Source organism: Zeugodacus cucurbitae, chromosome 6 (assembly GCF_028554725.1).
Source record: "Zeugodacus cucurbitae isolate PBARC_wt_2022May chromosome 6, idZeuCucr1.2, whole genome shotgun sequence".
Taxonomy (NCBI): Eukaryota; Metazoa; Arthropoda; class Insecta; order Diptera; family Tephritidae; genus Zeugodacus; species Zeugodacus cucurbitae.
In genome coordinates this window covers 11,037,136-11,057,513 of record NC_071671.1, presented here as the reverse complement: position 1 = coordinate 11,057,513, position 20,378 = coordinate 11,037,136, and the positions used below count along the sequence as shown (strand labels likewise).

General features: G+C 39.2%; 1 protein-coding gene, 1 long non-coding RNA gene and 2 other non-coding genes across 8 annotated transcripts in view; 2 read left to right on the top strand and 2 right to left on the bottom strand.

The window, feature by feature from the left end:
- The window catches only part of LOC105210926 (ecdysone receptor), a 326,137-nt gene that overhangs the window by 67,801 nt on the left and 237,958 nt on the right, over window positions 1–20,378 (top strand). For all 5 annotated transcript variants that reach the window (XM_054234171.1, XM_054234169.1, XM_054234168.1 and 2 more), the window contains 2 exons: window positions 17,452–18,918; window positions 19,048–19,229. In XM_054234171.1, coding sequence (XP_054090146.1) covers window positions 17,813–18,918; window positions 19,048–19,229 — 1,288 coding nt within the window. In that variant the 5' untranslated portion in view covers window positions 17,452–17,812. The remainder of the gene's footprint in view (window positions 1–17,451; window positions 18,919–19,047; window positions 19,230–20,378) is intronic.
- LOC128922705 (uncharacterized) lies at window positions 96–3,023 on the bottom strand. Its single transcript, XR_008471882.1, has 3 exons — window positions 1,463–3,023; window positions 888–1,268; window positions 96–781 (listed from the first exon to the last, which is right to left on the bottom strand). It is a non-coding gene; the product is annotated as an uncharacterized LOC128922705 (long non-coding RNA).
- Trnaa-agc (transfer RNA alanine (anticodon AGC)) lies at window positions 7,782–7,854 on the top strand. The gene has a single exon. It is a non-coding gene; the product is annotated as a tRNA-Ala (tRNA).
- On the bottom strand, window positions 8,046–8,119 carry Trnan-guu (transfer RNA asparagine (anticodon GUU)). Its single transcript has one exon. It is a non-coding gene; the product is annotated as a tRNA-Asn (tRNA).

Sequence of the window (20,378 nt, the reverse complement as noted above, 5' to 3'; positions counted from 1 at the left end):
AAGATTTGTATGTATGTTTGTAATGAATAAACTCAAAAACTACTGGGCCGATTTCAACAATTCTTTCACCATTGGAAAGCTACATTCACCCCGAGTGTCAACTTTCTGGAAATAGTTCCCAGGTGAGGGTATCAAAAAAAACTCCGAGAAGGAGAATCTTAATCTAAAACTGAAAATCGTCTTGCAAATCATTCTCTTCGTATCGTAATCGCGTGCCAGAGAGTCGAGTAAAGAGCTCTCGCAGCTGCTTGCTGAACAAAATTTCAAAACCTCCCAAGTACGCGCTTGAGAGTCGAGTACGGAGCATGTGCAGCGGCTTGATGAACAAAATATTAAAAATATCCAAGCTCGCACTAGGGCGTCGAACTCAGAGCGTTCCCAACGCCTTCATAATCAGATAGAAAGACATCGGACACAAAAGACTAGAGGTCTTAATCAAGTTTTAGCTCATTGCAAATAAAATATAATTTCATGTTCGAATTTTCCTCACTTTACTTTTTTAAAATGAATCCACGCAAGAAACGGGAAAGTACATACATATGACACTATCTACTGGGGAAATATTCAATCGATATTTTGTTCCGACTCCGCTTGCATTAATGACCACCATAATCCTTGTTAGCACTGACAACATAAGCGTTTGGGATAATCCCACCTCTATGTCATAATGCCACCTCTTCAAAAGTTCCAGTTCCTTTTGGTTCTGTTTTTCATAATTGCCCACAGTGTTTCGATCGGGTTTAATTCTGGCTGTTCCCAGACCATGCCAACTGTTTTGTTCCTATTTAAGTCATAAAATCGCGAAGTTGAAAAAAAACAAGGAAGAGGACCAAAATTGGTTATTAATAATATTGATAAAAGGTAGTATAATTAAAAAAAATACTTACGATGTTACCATCCATTATGAGATAAAAAACAGCCCCAGACCATCCTGCTTACTAGCTGACATACTATTATTTTTAGCCATTCTCCGCTGAACCGTTCGTCAAATTTGCTCCATACATGGCGGATACCATCTGATCCAAAGATATGAAACTTGTATTCATCCGAGAAAATTACGGCCTGCCACTAATCTATCAACCAATTCCCATGCTTTTCGCCCATACATACCGCAATTTCCTCATTCGTTGGCTCGAAAAATGTTTTTTGAACGATGTCGACCGTTAAATACATACCCTCTGTGTCTCCAGAGAATCGTTGATGCATCCACTATCACTCCTATCGTATCACTAAGGTCCTTTTAAATATCTGATGAGGACTTAAAGCGACTGAAACATAAAAAATTACTAAAATTGCATTCCGTAAATATTTTGAGTATATATTTTCGATGAAACCCATAATACACTGAAAGTATCGGTTTTCGCTAAGCTTTGAACTTTTTAAAGATATTGACATCCCCACATTAAGATTTGATAAACAAACTCTTATTGAAGAATTAGGAAACAATCCTTTTTAAACTTACATTCACATTTTCAGAGCTGAGTGCGCGCCCTTCTTTTGCTGCTAAAAATAATTTTTTTATTCTCATGTTCCGATTTGTAGTTGGTTTTGTTTGGCCACCAACAACAACAATAAACAAGCAATCAACTCGCCCACGCAATTACGTATTACGTTATATCCATTACATATCACCACAGTTGTAAGTACATATACTATATTACATATCGGCGAGTGCACGAGAGCGCTGTAGAGCGAGTGTGTGGCGCTCTCCACTGCATTGCGAATGCAATCGGCATTGCAGTGAGCAAATAGTAAACTGTGTTATTATAATCGATGTAATGGCGCTGTGTACTTTTGCGTTTGTATGTACTCGCTATGTAAACTATTTGATTACCATGCTAGCTGAGCCTAGCAAAGAGGGTGTGGCACATCGTTTTTGGTATATTTTTAATTTTTAATTTAAAGAGCAAATCTTGAATTTCTATTTTAACAGTTCAATACACTTAAATTTTTTTTAATGTCTAACTGAAATGGCTTATGAAAAAGCTAGTTTCAGATTATATTACCGTTAACTTGTTAGCGTCATTTATACGGACAATATTTGGCAATAAACACAGGTGAATTTCGTCTTACGAAATCAAGCCAACACGCTGAACAAAGCAGCAGCTCTTTGAAACAGCTTCCAAATTTAGTGTCGAGAGCAGGTTTACAGTATCTTTTTTTTTCATATAACTGCCATACACACACTTCCTTATTTAACACATATGTGTCTGTATGTACTCATATTTTTTTCGTTTCACTGGCGCGTTTTACATGCATATTCAGCTTATTTATTTTTTATTTATTATTTTTTTCACTCCTTTTTGCCACATATTCTTACTGGCGCAGCGCTTTTTGCGGTTTGACGTAGTGACACACAAAATGTTGTTTTTGCTGTTATTTTTGTTGTAGATTTTTTTGTGTCACTTTTTGTTGTTGTTGCTTGCGCGCTCATTTTGGCACCTATATTAACCAGCCAAAAGCCGAAATCGAAAATGTGTAATAAAAATAAGGTAAAAAGTCAACAACACATTTCGCTCGTCCACTCGACTGACCAGCGTCGGCTCCAACGCTGTCACCGCCATGCCCGAGCAGTCAGTGTGGCGGCTGCGAGAATTCAATCAAATATTCTTCGGCTACTTATGTGGCGTATGACCGCCACTCAGTCAGTGGGCCAAATAATATGTTGTCTACATGTGTGTGTCTCTTGTTGTCTGCATGTGTGTATGTGTAAAAGAGTGGTTTCGTGTGTGGCGGAATTCTTCTGTGTTAACTGTATGCACGTGATTCAGTTTTAGCGCTTCCGTGTCGCTATTCAAAACGGTTTTTTTGTCTCTTTCAATTTTAATTTTATTTTGCTCGCTTCTGCCTTTTCCATTTGAGCTTTATTTGTTTTGTTGTAGTTAGTAAATAGTTTCATATTGCTCTCGCGCACTGCGCTCGCCCTCTGCCGCTCGCGCTCACTCAACACCTTCACACTTGGTTTTCACGTTTTAGCTTCTATTTTTTCTGACCTATGTCAGCACCGGCTGCGCTGATAAAAGTTTAATGATCTGTCCGTTGTTATTGTTATTAAACAAATTTGCTATTGCTATTATTATTGTTATTATTGTTATTGTTATTTACAAATGTTTGTATGTGTGTGTGTTTAGCTATTCGTATTCACTTCTCATGAATTTAATATGCAAATTAGTGCAGCCGTCAGCGGAAAAGTGCTTTTTGCGCTGCGAAAGCGGATTTTTGATAACATAGCGCTGATTTCGCTAGAGGCGCTTATTTTGAAATATTTCAAAATCTGTCTACTCTAATAATTGCGAATTCATCAACCTAAAAAACTACGTTGTTGAACTCGTTGAACCTTTTTTTTTTTGCTTTATTAAGTGATTTCATCGTGTGTGTGAGTACAGTGGCACAGTATGACAAATTTACCGTTAGAATAGTTAGCATATCTTTCATATTGTCTAAAATTAACATTTATAACACATTATAATTAAGACACAGTTATGAAATACTTATAAAATCTAAAGACTGATTTTACTAAGAAACAACACGGAAAAGCTTGCTCCACTTAAATGCGTGAAAACGTATTCCAAACCCTGAAACACAAAACCTCAGCACACCCAGAGTAGTCATCACTCACTGAAATGCTACATTGAACTTCATAAAAGACCTTTCAAATAAAAAAAAATCTTAATAAAGGGTGATCCATTTCGAGGTTGCCCACCTTTTTAAAGAAAAAACAAAAAAAACAGACGTTTCCAATTTAACGGGGAATGTTTATTATCATTAGAAAAAACAAACTTTTGCATTTATTTTTTGAAGATTATCACTTTCAAATGTTTGGCCGCGGCTACGTCTCAGAGGGTCCATCCGTTGAGTCCAATTTTCGAAGACTCGAATCCGTTGAGTCCAATTTTCGATGACTCGATCGACCATTTTGACTGGTAACTAGCGAATGACACGCGTGAGGTTTTGCTCGACGGCCTGGGTAAAAACGGGATTGTGCGCATATACTTTCAACTTTACTATCCCCACCGACAAAAGTCAAACGGTATGATATCACGTGATCTTGGTGGCCAATCGACTGAGCCAAAATGTGAAATTATCTGCTCCCAGAAGTGTTCTCTCAATAAATCCACTAATTGATGCGATGGAAGTGGCGCCATCTTGTTGAAACCATATGTCGCCGAGATCACGAGCTTCAATTTCAGACATCAAATAGTCCGCGCGATAAAGGTGGCAACATTGACTGTTACTTTCTCACCGGCATGATTTTTAAAGATATATGGATCGATTATTCCACCTGTCCACAAACCACACCAAACTGTATTTTTTTTCGAGATGAATCTCTTCAGGTTGTTCTTTTTCCCAAATGCGACAATTTTGTTTGTTTACATACCTATTGAGACAGAAATGGGCTCTCCTAGCTCAACAGAATTTGGCTCGAAAACGTTGGATCTTCTTGGAACTTTTCAAGAGCGCATAGAGCGAAGCGATGTCGCTTGGGAAGTTTGGCAATTTAAGATCTCGACGTAAAATGCGCCAAGTCGTTCCATACGTCAGTCCGAGTTGCTGCGAACGACTCTCCACGGTCTTCGTGTACACGCTCAGCTACGGCTGCTATATTTTCTTTACTGCGTGCTGGACTTGGTTTATTCGGTCGAATATTATCCAATAATGAATGCTGAGTCTCAAGATGGTTGATAGTTTTGCGAATAGTACGTTCGGTAGGCCGATTATAGTTCAACAATTTGTAAACGTTGTTCAAGCGTAAGTCCTTCCATGATGAAACACCAAACAATGCAGAATAAAAATAACATGACGGCTTGCTACGACTCACGGGTGATCTGTCAAAAAAAGGCTATTGGAAAAAGTACCTCTACTTGGATCACCCTTTAAAAATGGTTTTTATTAAACTAAAATATTGCTGAAAGTATAATTCAAAGGACCAACCGACAAATTTTAGACCAAGCGAACCCAACAAAGCACATACATAAATTTCCCGCAAAGTCTGCCGCATTGGAAATTTCGCGCTCATCTGGTTGATACTTGTTTGCTCAAGGCGTTTGGGGATAGATGATGTGCTGGCGTTGGCGCATCGCTACTGCTGGCAAGTGGTGGCGGCTGGATGCCGTGTGATGAGGACGGTTAGAATAGAATGTTACATGCGAAGTGATGCGCAAAATGCGACGAGACGTGACGAAACGACAACCGAACACGAATGCGGCGACTACAGCATGGATGAAAATGAAATTAAATGCACACAAAAAAAGGTGAAATAAAACGAAATGCTGCAGTGCAACAAAGAGAATTGAACGGAACGGAAAATTGGGCTGACGTACTCGTACGTACGAATGAAAGCGACAATGCAGCTAGGCCGTTAGCGACGCTTGGAAAGGGCGGGCGTTCGAGTTCGAGAGTCATTCTGTGGCGGCTAACTAGCCTGGCGTATTCACACGCTCGTAGTGTTAACGCTGGGTGCTTTCAAATTAATTTAGTTTAATTTTTACTTTTCGTTTTTTTGTTCGTGCATTCGCTGACTGAGCGACTGCCTGTCTGGCTGACAGTTGGTAGCCAATTTTGTTGTGTATTTGCTGTTGCGGCATGTGCATTGCGCTGGCTGTCGCTGGTGGCGTTGTAATTGCTGCTGTAATTTCTGTTGCTTTTGTGTTTTCGTACCCCACTTCCGTTTGCAATTTCAATTTCAATTTACGTGTTTTTATTCGCTCTATTCTTAGCGTTTGATTTCCTTTTTTTACATTTTAATTCAATTGTCTGATACCGAAAACAAGCAACCGCGAACTGCACGAACCGCAAAAATTAAGTAACGAACATTATCAAAAAGAGAGTGGATAATTTTGTAATGGGAAAATAATAAAAAAGAAAACATTAGCCCGAACACGAAAATTGCACAATTGCACGAGATAAATATCTAAATGGACGTACAATACTCGTGTATGCAATAAAAGTAAGTGGCGATTAGCTGAACTGCGGGAAATTGAAAAAGTTTGTAAAAAACATTTAGTACAAGTGAACTTTTGAAACACTTTCGGCTCAATTATAAAAAGTTCATACTTACATACGTGTTAACGTTCAGGGTTCGTTGGGGTCTTCACCGAGTTTAATGAAAAAGCCGATGTACGGCAGTTAATCTGGTTATTACAAAAGTATATCGAGACTAAAATAAAAATTGCGACTTAAATTATATCCTTACCCGTTTTGCCATATACAACTATATTGATGTCTCAAATCTTTTTAACTTAAAGTTTGAGGTTTTTAACATCCAGTAAAAATTTGTCGAAATAAAGAGAACGCATTGTAAGACTTGTATAGTAATTGTAAAGAAAGACTTCTGCCGCAATCTCTATTTAAATCATTATTTGTCGGATCCACTCGGTTTAAAGTAGGCGACACCATTTTCGCATTCTGGTTAAAAAAAAAAACGTCCCGTTTCAAAATATTAGTTCTATTAACAGTAAATCCAGTATTTTGCACCAAATTGTTGGTTTTATTTAGCATACTAAGAATGACCCGATTTCGGTAAAACGATAACGTGTTGAGATTCGATAAAGCTATTCTCCATATTGGCAAAAAAGGGGACAGAATCGTTTTACAAGCTTCTCTTCAAGCGAATTTTTCACCAGCAAAATCATTCGCTATATACAGCAGGAGCAGCTAGTAATCACTGGTTGTCAGTTCCGAACTACGTAAGTCATTATCGACGTGTGTGACCCGGCGTTGTCCTGATGGAATACCACTCCTCTTCTATTGGCCCAAGTTGGCAGCTTCTACGCAATAGCTTTCTTCCGATGGTCTAATTGTTAACTCTTAGTTAAGAGTTTAACCGTAGGATAGCAGCTCATAATAAATGATTTCATCACAATCCTTCCAAACACATGGAAAACTTTCCTGTCAGTCAATCCTGGTTTAGTCATGGTTTGCCTCGGCTAACCGTATTTGTATTTGAATCGCTGATGGTACTTATGGATTTTTGCATTAACTCGTGTGACCCCTTAAGTCCAGCTTTCTTTCTACGCTGGCTAGGTCATGTTGTTTGAATGGACGAAAGTGCTCCAGCTCTAAAAGTGTTCGATGCAGTACCCGCAGGTGGAAACCGAGGAAGAGGGAGGCCTCCACTCCGATGGAAGGACCAGGTGAAGAAGGACCTGGAATCACTTGGTATCACCAATTGTCGCCAAACTGCCAAAAGGAGAGAAGCATTGCGCGCTGTTGTGGACTCGACTATAACCGCGTAAGCGGTCAAGAAGTAGAGAAGAAAGAATAGTGAAGATTTGATTAAAACGTTGAAATCATTCAAAACATTGATTTATTAGATCGATCTGAGTGATCCTCATTTGATCGAGTATCTATTTTCCTTAATATTCTAGATTTCTACACCTAATATTAGGACGAGTTAATCTTTCATTGTAGGTAAGAGTTGATATTATTACGAGTATTGGAAGTTTATTTTATGTCAAGTTTTCTTGGTTTTATTCACTAACTTGCCAATACGTTTCGTTTCTTGAACTTATTGTTGTCACTTTATTGTTGTTTCGTTATGCGAAATATTTAAAACAGGTTAATTTTTGGTAAGCCATCTCTCCTTGTATTATCAATTGTATACATGAATTTCAGGGTTTGCGCTTGTCTAATACTCTGAATATCGTTTTGCATAATAATGAGTGTTCAATTTTCGACATTAAACCCCTTAGATCACGTTCAAAGTGGTCAATATACTTACGTTTCACAATAACACATACTGCGCTAATCAAAATTCTATATTGGGCGATCGAATTATATATGGGGATGTAGCTCAGATGGTAGAGCGCTCGCTTAGCATGTGAGAGGTACGGGGATCGATGCCCCGCATCTCCAATGGTCGAATATATATACTTTTTTTTTGCTGTGGAATGACATTAATTTTAAAAATTCTCGTTTTCTAGTAAATATTAGCAAATTATAAAATCATAACATTTTTCGTATTCTCTTCAACTCCTAACCAAAATTATCTATATACATTTACAATTAAAACATATTTTGTTTAAAATTGTAAAAAATTTAAATTGCGCCCCCGGGTGGGCTCGAACCACCAACCTTTCGGTTAACAGCCGAACGCGCTAGCCAATTGCGCCACGGAGGCTGCATGTTAACTGTTCGCCAAAGGCACGCCAAAAAAGTAGCGATTAAAAACAACAATAACAATCGAGTCGTTAATAATGTGAGAATGCAATGGAATCATTCTAAAGTGGTGAGCAGCAGCATATTTGCGGCGAATTGGAGAAATAAGAGATGGAAAGTGAGCGTGAGAATTTGCGATTGTTGTTATGCGAGCGCGCAGATATTTGCGTGAGTATTAAGTGAATGAAATAATTACATTGTCGTAAAATATTGACAAAAACAAAGCAGACAAAAATAAGAATGAGCATGCTAAAAATAACTTTATTCATTCGTTCTTGTTTATTTTGATTTTTCTGTTTTGGCATCACACTTGAAACCTGAATATTTGTTGATGTGTACAGAGCATGTACATATTCAAATTTAAAATACTTATTTTCACCTGGAGATCGTGATATTATAACGATCAGTTCTCTTTAATTTGGTTTAATATGTTTACAAATTTCTGGGTTATACTAATATTTTAACTTTGGTTAGTTCAATTCGTCGTTAAGTAGCGAGTTATTAGAGACTGAGCTTAATCGGCATCGCCCAACATCAGAAAAAAAATCAATAACGGTTCAACAATCGGTCGGAGCCTATGAGCTATGTCCATATGTACTTACTGGTAAAACAACGAGTTCTAGGTCTGGTTTTAGGGATTCGAAGTAAATATTTTTAGTTCTACGGAATATACACCAGAGTTTTTTTCTTAACCTCTGCTCGATTTTATTCATTAATAAGAGAAAACTATTACGACTATCGATTTATACCTCGAGCTTTTCGCTTTAAAAAAGGGACATTGAAGCATGTTCAAAAAAGGGACATTAAAACCAGTCGGTCTTGTAAGCCAACCAAAATTAGAAGTTCTGCAGATGATACTACCCTGAAATGCTGTTCATACATTGTCGGTTATCGATTATGAGACACTCGTTAGGTCACAATTCGATAATCAATAATTATCAGAGACCGTTTGTTAAACTCTATGTCCATACATACAACACGAGGCTTTTTGTAACATCAGAAGCCATAATTCGATTGTCTCACGTAAATAGATAAAGATATATTAGGTCTACAACTTTGCTTACGCCGTTTTCTCTATAGTCAAGCACTGGTCGATTAATAAAATAATTAATTCAAAATATTTGTCGAGATCTGTTTGCATTCCAAACTTATTCTGAACTGAAAATGTCACTTTTTGAGACGAATTCTCGACATTTGCGGGAAATTTTGCTTTTCTTTTTTAATTCCAAGAAAAGTGCGACTGAGGCTCATCGAATGCTTTCGGAATGCCTCGGCGAGGCTGTCCTAAGTGAAAGAACATGTCGCGAATGGTTTCAACGTTTTAAGAATGGTAATTATGAAGTCGAAGACCGGCATGCTGGTTGAAGGGAGAAGATTTTCGAAGATGCTGAATTGAAAGCATTACTCGACCAAGATTCGTTTCAAGTCCAAGAGGAATTGGCCGAATCGTTGCAAGTGACACAGCAAGCAGCCTCAAAGACATGGGGATGATTCAGAAACAAGGAAACTGGGTTCCTTACGACTTGAAACCAAGAGATCTCGAACGGTGCTTCTTTGTATGTGAGCAGCTGCTTCAAAGGCATAACCGAAAGGGATTTTTACATCGCATTGTAACTGGCGACGAAAAATGGATCCACTACGATAATCCTAAGCGAAGAAAGTCATGGGGAAAGCCTGGACACGCCTCCTCGTCGACGGCAAAACCGAACATTCACGGCGCCAAAGTCATGCTCTGCATTTGGTGGGACCAGCTGGGGGTGATATATTATGAGCTGCTACAGCCAAGTGAAACCATCACAGGAGATCGATACAGAACGCAATTGATGCGTTTGAGCCGAGCTCTAAAAGAAAAACGCCCACAGTACGAGGAAAGACACGATAAAGTCATTCTCCAGCATGACAATGCTCGACCTCACGTCGCCAAGGTGGTCAAAAAATATTTCGAGACGCTGAAATGGGAGATCCACTTATTCCGATCGATGGCACACGGTCTAGCTAACGAGCACTTCAGTTCTTATGCAGAAGTTAAAAATTGGATTGATTCTTGAATCGACTCGAAAGATGAGGAGTTCCTTCGTCACGGAATATGCATGCCAGAAAGATGGTTAAAAGTAGTAGCTAGCGACGGCCAATATTTTGAATAACATTTTTGTAACCGTTTTTATACAATAAAGACTTAAATTTACAAAAAAACGGCGGTAGCAAAATTGTAGACCTAATATAAAGGGAGATCTTAGTGGTACTCGTTGTTCATAATATTTTATTTTTATTAAGAATATATTTTCTCAAGGTCGAAATTGCGAATAGTATGAGTCCATTTTACAAGCGCTTGACCGCTAAAGATCAACGGCTTTTGGTGTTTCATCAAAATTCCTTGTCCAAGCCACCGTTTACTGCTAAATTGCATAGTCCTTCATCTTCTCGATACTCTAAAACAGAAGTCGTTAGTCCGTTCGGGTTTATATGCAATACAACTCTACTTGGGTCCGATAATATTTCTCGAACTCTTTCCAATATTTCTCTGTCCCTTATGTACATATCCAATACTTTGAATTGTCCAAATGGTATTTAATATAAATTTTAAAAGCTTTAGCCGAGTTAGGATTCGATTTGAATTCGAAAGCAACCCTCGAAAATTGGGTCAATGCAGTGGCTTAAAGCATCACAACATAAGTGCAGACACAGGCAAACAATGTACAACAACACACAAAGTGTTGTATTTTGCGTAGGCGTGGGTGCCGTCACAGCGTGTGGCACGTACCACTAATGCAACAAAATAAAGCAATGCAAAACAAAATAAATACAAAACGAAATGCAGCAAAATTCAATATAAAACTAATGAAAAAATATAAATTTTGTATTTTTGTATAGAACAACAAACTGCAATAGACATTCTCTATTGACTTTTATTTGTGTACCGACCACAATATTTATGTGGTTATTTTTATTATTTTTATTACTATCGTATTTGTATGCGCTCACTGCGCTCGGCAGCGTTTCACGCCAAAAATTTACGACTCTCATTTATAGCGTGTTATTGTTATTGCTATCCTCATCGGTTTTTATTGCAGATATTGTATTTGCTCTTTGACTGTTCGCTATGTTGCCGTTGCAGGATAGTAGACACAAAATAATGAAGTGTTTATAGATATTGACTACATATCGCATCCTTTCATGGGTTCTGAGAATTATATCATTAAGGTTATAATTTCAGCAGTTCAAAATAATATAACAATAATTTAGCAGAGTTTCTGGTTTCTAAATAATGTCAGACAAATAAGATTTACGTGTTTAAGAATGTCTCTAAGATACCAAAGTCAAGATGCATGGATGCATGGATGCATTACACGAATATGTATAGGAACTCCAACTGGAAAACTGGAGGGAGACAGCAAAAGACAGAGTTACATGGAAGTGTAATGTTCAGCAGGACAAAGGTCACAAAGAGCTGTAGAGCTAAATGATGAAGATAAAGATGCTGTTTTTTTTTTTTGTAAGAGGTCTTATTGTAAAATCTCAGTTCTGTAGAAATTTTTTTTTAAATATTTTTTATTCGTCTTCGGCACTGGGGAAAGCCACTGAGCTATCCTTAAGCGCACCAACAGGATACTCTAAAGTCCACATAAACGTAGACAGTCAGGCGGCAATCAATGTAATATCCTCCTTCTGCATATCGGCCAAAAGTGTTCTATGGAAACAGGCGACTTTAATTCTACTGGGTGCCTGGCCACAAGGGTATATAGGGTAACGAGGTAGTGGACGAGATTGTCAAAAGAGGCGTAAAACTGTCAACTGAAAGCATGATCAACGTAGGTAAATTTATACACTGCCTCTTTGATAGAAACTTGGGGAAAAAAGTTCAAAGCGCGCTGTTAGAATCTACTGGGACTCAAAACCACAAAAGTTATGTGTAAAGCGGTATATCAGAAGTACACCAGATTTCTACTGACGTTCGATAAAAGGAAATTTTCTTTCTTTTTAATCGTTCTCAATGATTATTGTACAGGGTGGCTGATGAATTTTGCTACATTAAGAAACTCAAATAATTTTTTTTTTCAGTGTATGGAATTCAATTTTATTAAATATAGCTTAATTAGTTTTAAAAATAATGGAATGCTCAAGTAATGGTCTTCAGTAACTGTAACGGTGTGACCGTTTTCTTCGAAGAAGAAGGGCCCGACAATGCAGCGTGATGAAACTGCACACCACACTGTGACACGAAGTGGATGCAATTCCGTCTCATGGAGTATCTGAGGGTTGGAAGCACTCCATATTCGACAATTTTGTTTGTTTATGTTGCCGTTTAAATCGAAATGGGTCTCGTCAGACATGAAAAGACAGTTCAACATGTTCCCATCTTCTTCCACCATTTGAAGCATCTTCTGGCATAATTCCAAGCAAATCGGCAAGTCTGCAGCGTTCAGTTTGTTGGCCATTTGAATTTTATATGGGAATAAGTCCAAATCATTGTGCATAATTGACTGTAATGACTGTCTGCTTACACCCACACGTGGATTGTTTTGTATGGCAGCAGCTACAGCAGCGATTGTTTCCTCCGTTCGAACTGAAGGGTTTCGATGGTAAGGTCTTCTGTTGACTCTCCCATGCTCGGCAAAATTGTTTACAAGTCTCATTATGGTCCATCTGCTCGGAGGATTGCCGCCAAACGTGCTCTCTTTGAACCGAAACTACGGACTCCAGTGCGTGATAGCGTGGAAAAATTTAATTTCCTTATTACATATCTTTTTTGGGACGTGAAACGACTAAATGGAAATGTTAGAAACCAATACTCCCTTTCGAATGCTTACTCGAATAATTTTATTAATTTTTTCCCATAGATACACATGGACGTCGATAAATTTTCCAAGAGCTCTTTCTTTGTTGTTAGTCAAGTACTTGTGTTCTCCATAAACAGTACTCCCGAAATCACTTCTGCAACATTTCCAATAGGTCTATAACAGTAATTCCAATGCGAATTTTCGAGAAAATTACTTTTGAAAATAGCTCGAAACAAGTTTTATAAATTGACGTTAGGTGAACCATTATACTCTATCAGCTATTCGGAGTATAAAAAAATAGTGTTCCAGTGAGCTGACCAATTACAATAAACTCCTGTGCGAAAAGGCTACAATAATGGTCCTCCCTGGTAAATTATTGTTCGGCGTGTAACTTGTCCTTTACTCAATTAAAGCGCTGATTTAAATCGATTTACCATACAAAAGAAAAACTGGAATGCGAATTATGCTCATCGTTAATCGAGTAGCCGACTGTGCGAAAAACTATTATGTACCAAGTTTATAATTATATACATAGTCACATACTAGACTGCACAAGTGCGCGTGTATACGCCAAGGTTCTCATACCGCATCAGCTGTTTCATGCGGCACTACATACGATATGTTTGCATTGTAACTTATTTTCTTGCATTTTTCCACACACTTTTTCCTACTAATCCAATAAAACTTTTCGCGCACCAATTACGGTCTTTTCACCTTTCTCGAGGCTGTTGAACTTTCTGCACTAAAGCGGTTATTTTTATATACTGACGTATGTTATGCCCAGCGTTGTGTTTGGCCTTACATAGGCGAGGTACACTCTCACGGTTTCGGTGAGGCTTGTTAATTTGCTTGAGCATAGAATTCGAAGCATTTGTTGGGCTTAGGCATTAAATTCGCTTGCGTTGGCATTGAAACATAATATGCTTAAGTGCATAGTTTGAAAAAGTGGGCGTGCTTGTCACTTTGTGGTTTAGGTTAAAAGCTTACTAAAGGTCTTTGCGAGAATAAAAGGGTGTATGAGTATATATGTTAGTCTATGCTTTGCAGTGCTGATGTCGCTGGTATTAAGTACTTAGATATTCTATTTTATACTTAAAATTCCATATCAGCCGACGGGATCGGAAAGCTTGAAAATTCGAATTATCATAAACATTTTTAAGAGCCCCTGAACATAACCTCGTAAAATCTCATCGAATTATGGAATTTAGTGTCAAAGAGCTCGGACAGTTTGTTCCCATACTGGACTAAATTTATTATTTAGCGGAAATATTATCATAGGACAATTCTTGAACTCTCGTTGAAACCGGCTTCATGGGCAACAAATATATCCATTTTTTCTCGGGCTTACTGCACGGAATGTATATTCCTTACTAAAACGCTGACATACCAACTCTTTTATTATTTTTTAAGAAATCCTACTAAAGCTATAATCATTACTAGGCTTCAATCCTGACCATGGTAAGGCCCAAAATTATAAACGTTTCTCTGACAGCAAGCAACGACATTTCTAACCTGTTTCTGAGGTTAAACTGCTATAAAATCTCTCAAAGCTTTCTCATGGTGTTCATTCAATGTCCTTTATTGGTCGTTTAGGTTAGGTCAAGGTGTAGTAGATCTCCGCGACTGCAGAGAGTCTCACTTCGACTGTCCTTTGTGACATCCAAATACTCCTGACGGATTGCCAAGATCCATATGATTCGACAAAGCGATTGGACTCTATTATAAAGTTCTTAAGTCCTCCTCACTTTTCCCTCCTCCTATTTCACTTTTTCTCAAATACTCAAATACAACTCTGCAATATTTACACACTGCAGCTCCGCTGTCAAGGCACGTACGCACTATGTAGAATTAGTAATTTCACTTACTTAAGTGGTGCTTTGGTCACTTTCATGTTGGCAAACTCACGTTCGGGTCACTGGTATCATTGCGGAAAAGTTAAGTGAAATTTCAATGCCATTTCCGGGTGTCGAACTTCTGCCGCTCCCATATGTGCATACCCGAAGAGAGCAAGGCAATGCAGAATTATGTGAATACACATAAAGGGGGGAAAGGGGCATGGAAACTGCTTATTTGCAAGGCGTTGCCGAATTTCAATTGTAGGACTTCTAAAACTAGTCGAGTGATGACGAAAATAACGGCGACGCGATTGTATAAACGAGTAAAGGATAAACGAGTGCAATGTGGTAAGAGCAAGCTAAAAACTGTGGGAGGGAGGGAGCAATGAAATTGCAGTGTGAGAGCACACATGTGAGAGAAATGAGCTGAAGCAGGCGATAAAATAGAAATAGTGATGACATGACACGAACTAACTGTATACATGCATATGGTGGATATATGGCTGCAATGGCGAAAACAATCGAAAGCGAAGGCTAGACAAGCTGAGTGTGGCTTTAGGTGGCAATGCGAAATTATTGAATAAAAAAGCGATGAACTACTGAACGAGTGCATAATGCGCCGACTATAAAACGAAGGTTCACGAACACTACGAATGCCTATTCGGCGACTTGCCTTGCTCTAGTGCAGCAACGCCCCGACTACTGCTAATACACACTTGTGCTGCACATTTTCCGGCCTATGTAAACGACGAAAATTTGTTGACCTGGAATCCTTGAGGCTGCAGCAATGGCTACGTAAGCCGTTGACTTTTTTTTCTTCTTAATGTGGGTTGTTGACACAGGGAGACGGCCGAGTGTCGATGGTATGCAGTGAAAGGAATTAGAGAAGGCATGTGCAAAAGTGCATGCAAGAATAGGTGAAATGAAAACGGATAACAGTAAAATATATGACGCTGTAATATTTGGTCTGTGTGAGAGAGAGAGAAAGGAAGTGTGTGTGTGGTCGTGTGTTTTGTAAGGAGGTGCTGTATGGTCAAAAAAGGGCGAAATAAAAGTGTGTTCAGGAGTGAGTGGCGCTTTTGCATGGCGTGAAGGAGCTTTGTGAGGTAAATGGCTTATATATATATACAGTTGAATGTATATAGAAGCTGCGTATCTAACCGGATATTGCAACCCTGTGTCTGCTGGCTTTTGATAGATGAACGCAATGACCTAATTATTGTATATAACGGTTACAATTGTATTTACAAATAAATAGGGTAAATACTTGAGTTATTTTAATTAAGTGACCTTCCGACACGCTCATATACATTGTATATAATCAAATTATATATAAGTGGACGAAGAAATGTTCATAAATTTGTCATTGGTAGTGATTTATACGCGCGAATGTGGTAAATATCAGATTTCCTTGACATTAAATATGTTTTGATGAACACGAAAACTAAGAACACATAGCCTAGTATGAATTAAATTATTCTTCGAATATTATTAAGGTATTTCAAGTGTTTTCCCTGGTAAAGAGGCGTAAATATGTGATGATTTTGACATGAAAAAGCTTGAAAAACTCCAAAAACTGCTTATACCTATCTAAAAAGAGAATATAATGATACGGTGATTCGCAAGGATGTATGAGATTTCAAAGTTCAAAGGTCGAATACATATCCTACTGTTAACTATTCCCATCCAATTTTCGATGACTTGTTTGACCATTTCGACTAGTAACTGACGAATAAAACGCGTGATGTTTTGCTCCGGATTGTCCGCATAGACTTTGGACTTTACATATCCCCACAGAAAAGAGTCTAAGGGTGTGATATCACACGATCTTGTTGGCCAATCGACCGGCTCAAAACGTGAAATTATCTGCTCCCCGAAGTGTTCTATAAATATATTGATTGATGCGATGTTCGGGAAGTCTTGTTGAAACCAAATATCGCCGAGATCACGAGCTTCAATTTCAGACATCAAATTGTCGGTTATCGTGGCTCGATTATGGTCTCATCGGCATGCTTTTTAAAGAAATATGAACCGATCATTCCACCGGCCCATAAACCATACCAACCATTGGTTTTTCTGGGTGAATTGACAGCTTTTGAATCTCTTCAGGTTGCTCTTCGTCCCAAACGTGGCAATTTTGCATGTTTGCATACCCATTGACCCAGAAATGTGCTCAATCGTTGAACAGAATTTGGCTTGAAAACTTCGGATCTTCTTGGAACTTTTCAAAAGCCGAGTCGCTTGAGAATATAGAGTAGCTTCAGTTCTTGTACTAGCTATATTTTGTATGCTTTAATTTTAAGATCTCGAACGACTCCGAAACGACTCTCCACGGTCTCCGTGTACACGCTCAGCTACGGCTATTATGTTTTTTCACTGAGTTCTGGACGTGGTCTATTCCGTCGAATATTATCCAATAATGAATGCTGGGTTTCAAGATGGGTGAAGGTGTGGCGAATAGTACACTCAGTAAGCCGATTACGTTGACCATAAATGAAAATGTTCATGCGTAAGTCTTTCCATGATGAAAAGCCTAAAGAAAGGCTATTGAAAAACGTACCTGTACTTGGATCACTTGGGGTCTATTAACATTAATTAGTTTATAGACTTTATCTTATTTAATTTTTTTTAGTAAATAAAAATTATTCTCTACTAAAGAACACTTAAATTTCTCGTTTCAGCATACCGAATAAACACTTTAACGGTAAATCAGGTGCACTATGCATGTCAATTGCATACTGTAACCGGTGTCGCCACAAATTAACTGACGCTTTGCTTGCAATGAAAATGTAAATGAAGCAAGAATAGCAGGAAAATGTTGCGCGAAGTTCGTCTTTTGCCAACAAACTTGATTGCAATAACCGCAAAATGTGCAACAATCAAAAGGCAATTTGAAACCGAACGCCAGTGAATACCGCTTGCTGCCAGGCCGCAAGCAAATTAGGCGTCCTACAACAACAACAGCAACCGCAACAAATTTTTATCACGCGTCATCGAATATTTTCTTAGTCAAACACCAGTTGCTTGAGCCAGCAACCCAACATGTATCGTTTAAATGTGCAACAACAACAACAATCTCAGCAACAACCAACGTCGTCAGCGTCGACGTCCTCCACGTCGAATGCCAAAACATCGACGCAAACGTCGACTGCCGGCGCTGCCACCGCCGCCACCATCATACCCAGTCACATTTTATTGCAGCAACAATTGGCAGCAGCAGCCGCTGCCGCCGCGGCTGGCGTCAATCAGCCACCGGCTACAATTGCTGCAACGCATCTACTCAGCGTTGCTGCCATAGCCAGCGGTGATGTGGGTAATGCGCTTGACTTGAACGGTGGCCAGCACCAGCAGCAACGCGCAGCACTCATCCACCAGCCGCGTCAAGCACATGTGACACATCATCAGCGACTGCATGTCAACAACAACCACAATGCCACCGGCATCAGCCTTGGTGAGAAGCCCACAATCATAACGAACGTCTTGGCCGCTTCGGTGGAAGAGAAAATTAAAATCATTTCGACTGCCATTAAAAAAGAGCCGCTGCACGAAGTCATTGCGCTGACGAAGAACTCCGCAGCGACAGCAACGGCCGTTGCGGCACCGTCGTCAGCGTCTCTGACGACTGCCGTTAACAATAGTGCGCACAGCAACTATAGCAATACTAGCATTAATCGCAACAGCAATAATACTCTAAGCAACAGCAACAATAGCAATAACAATCACGGCAATACGGGCCACAATACGACACACAACAGCAACAATATAATAGCACTCACTGTCAACACACTGCCGTCAACGGCATCCTCAACCAGCGGTACTTCCATTTCCGTTGCTGCCAATAAGTCTTCTTCCACAGTGAGCGCTGGCGTGAGTCATGCCAATGCAACAACAATAGCTGTGAGTCCACTGAACAATGTGAACACCATAAATCTTGTGGTTGGTGGTGGTGGTGCTGCTGCTGCTGGTGGTGTTTCCGGCGCCGCTTCGACGAGCAGTGGCGTTGCGGGCGGCGGCACCTTGGTCATCACAACTGGTGGCAATCACAGCGCTACAGCGTCATCCTCTTCCGCGGCAGCTGCAGGTGGTAATGCCAGCGGTACTGCCAATGGACATCTTGTCTTTGTGCCCAAGCGCGCCCGTTTGGAATGGTGAGTGTAGTACTTTCTTGTTTTCCAGTGTTGACCTTGACACGCTTGTGCTCTATTGTCACGCTCTTAATCTTAGCACGCATCTATTGTTATTATTGCATATTGACACATATTGTTTTATTTTTGCAGTCCTCCAAGTAATGAGGAATGGATTTCAACCTCTAGTCCGGGTAGTGTGCCCAGTTCAGCGCCACCATTGAGCCCATCACCGGGTTCACAGAACCACAGCTACAGCGCGAATATGTCGAATGGCTACGCTTCACCGATGTCCGCCGGCAGCTACGATCCATACAGTCCCAATGGTAAACCAGGTGAGTTTGAGATATTCCACCAATTGTATGCCACTTATTACTTACGTCTAAGTAAGCTAATAGACTTGGACACCTTAACCAAGTTCTTGTTGGATCTTCTACTAGATATATTTTGTGATGGCACTTCCTCCTTCAATGTCCAGCATACGCCAGACTTAGGTTAAAGCACCTCGAACCCTGCGAAATGAATGAATGGAATCGTCATTAGCCGACTCAAGAACTTTATTATTGAGTCCAAGCGCTTCGTCGCAACATTCTTAGCGATGCGTTAGGAGTTTTTTCGGGTGTCACAATGGACAGTCGAGTCTGTCTCAGTGAGATTCCCTGCATTTACGGAGATCTACCCCTTAACCTAACCTAACCTATGTTTAATGATGAAGAGCTCGGTGTATTAGAAAAAACACTTGATCAATATATATTTTTACATTTTGTCCGGGTTATCGCGGTGTCTTGCTGAACCAGTCTCTTTATGGTTCCACTGTTCAGTTCAAATATGTCTAGTGACCTTAAGATAAACAGTGGTTAAGAGTTAAATTTCAATAACAAGGTACTCTGAGTAGGTTGAATCAAAATGAAACAGGTTAAATCAGTGGAACATCAAGAATTTGATTTTTGATTTGAAGTCTTAATATACTATTTGTAGCTCCGTTGTCGAACCGTTGAAAGAAATACTCAGTCTCTGTCCATATGCCCGCATTGCTTAGGCGACTAAAAGAATGGATTTTTTTCAGTGAGCTTAGGAATGAAATGAAAGTTAAAAGGAAAGACACCACTCACATCTTACAATTCGACAAAGGGTTGTTTAATACTAGACATTAAAGATCGGGTGTGGGTAAAAATAATGGTACCCGCATCGAAAATTTTCATACAGTTAAGCCTTACTGAAATAAGTTCCTCTCAAAGTGGTTTTTATTTCAAGCTCTGAGTGTCAGAGATATCGCTAAATCTTAATGTGGGTTTAACATTCGTATACTAGGAAGTTCTAGGTCTAGATCTAAGATGACTACAGAAAATCCATATTAAAAATAAAGCACCAAGTATTTTACAAGACAGAAGACGCCCCTAGCTACAATTAATGAATGAAGTAGGAAACAAGCTTTTGTTGCTAATATTTATTTTCGGCTCAGTACTCAGTTTCATTCTTTTAAT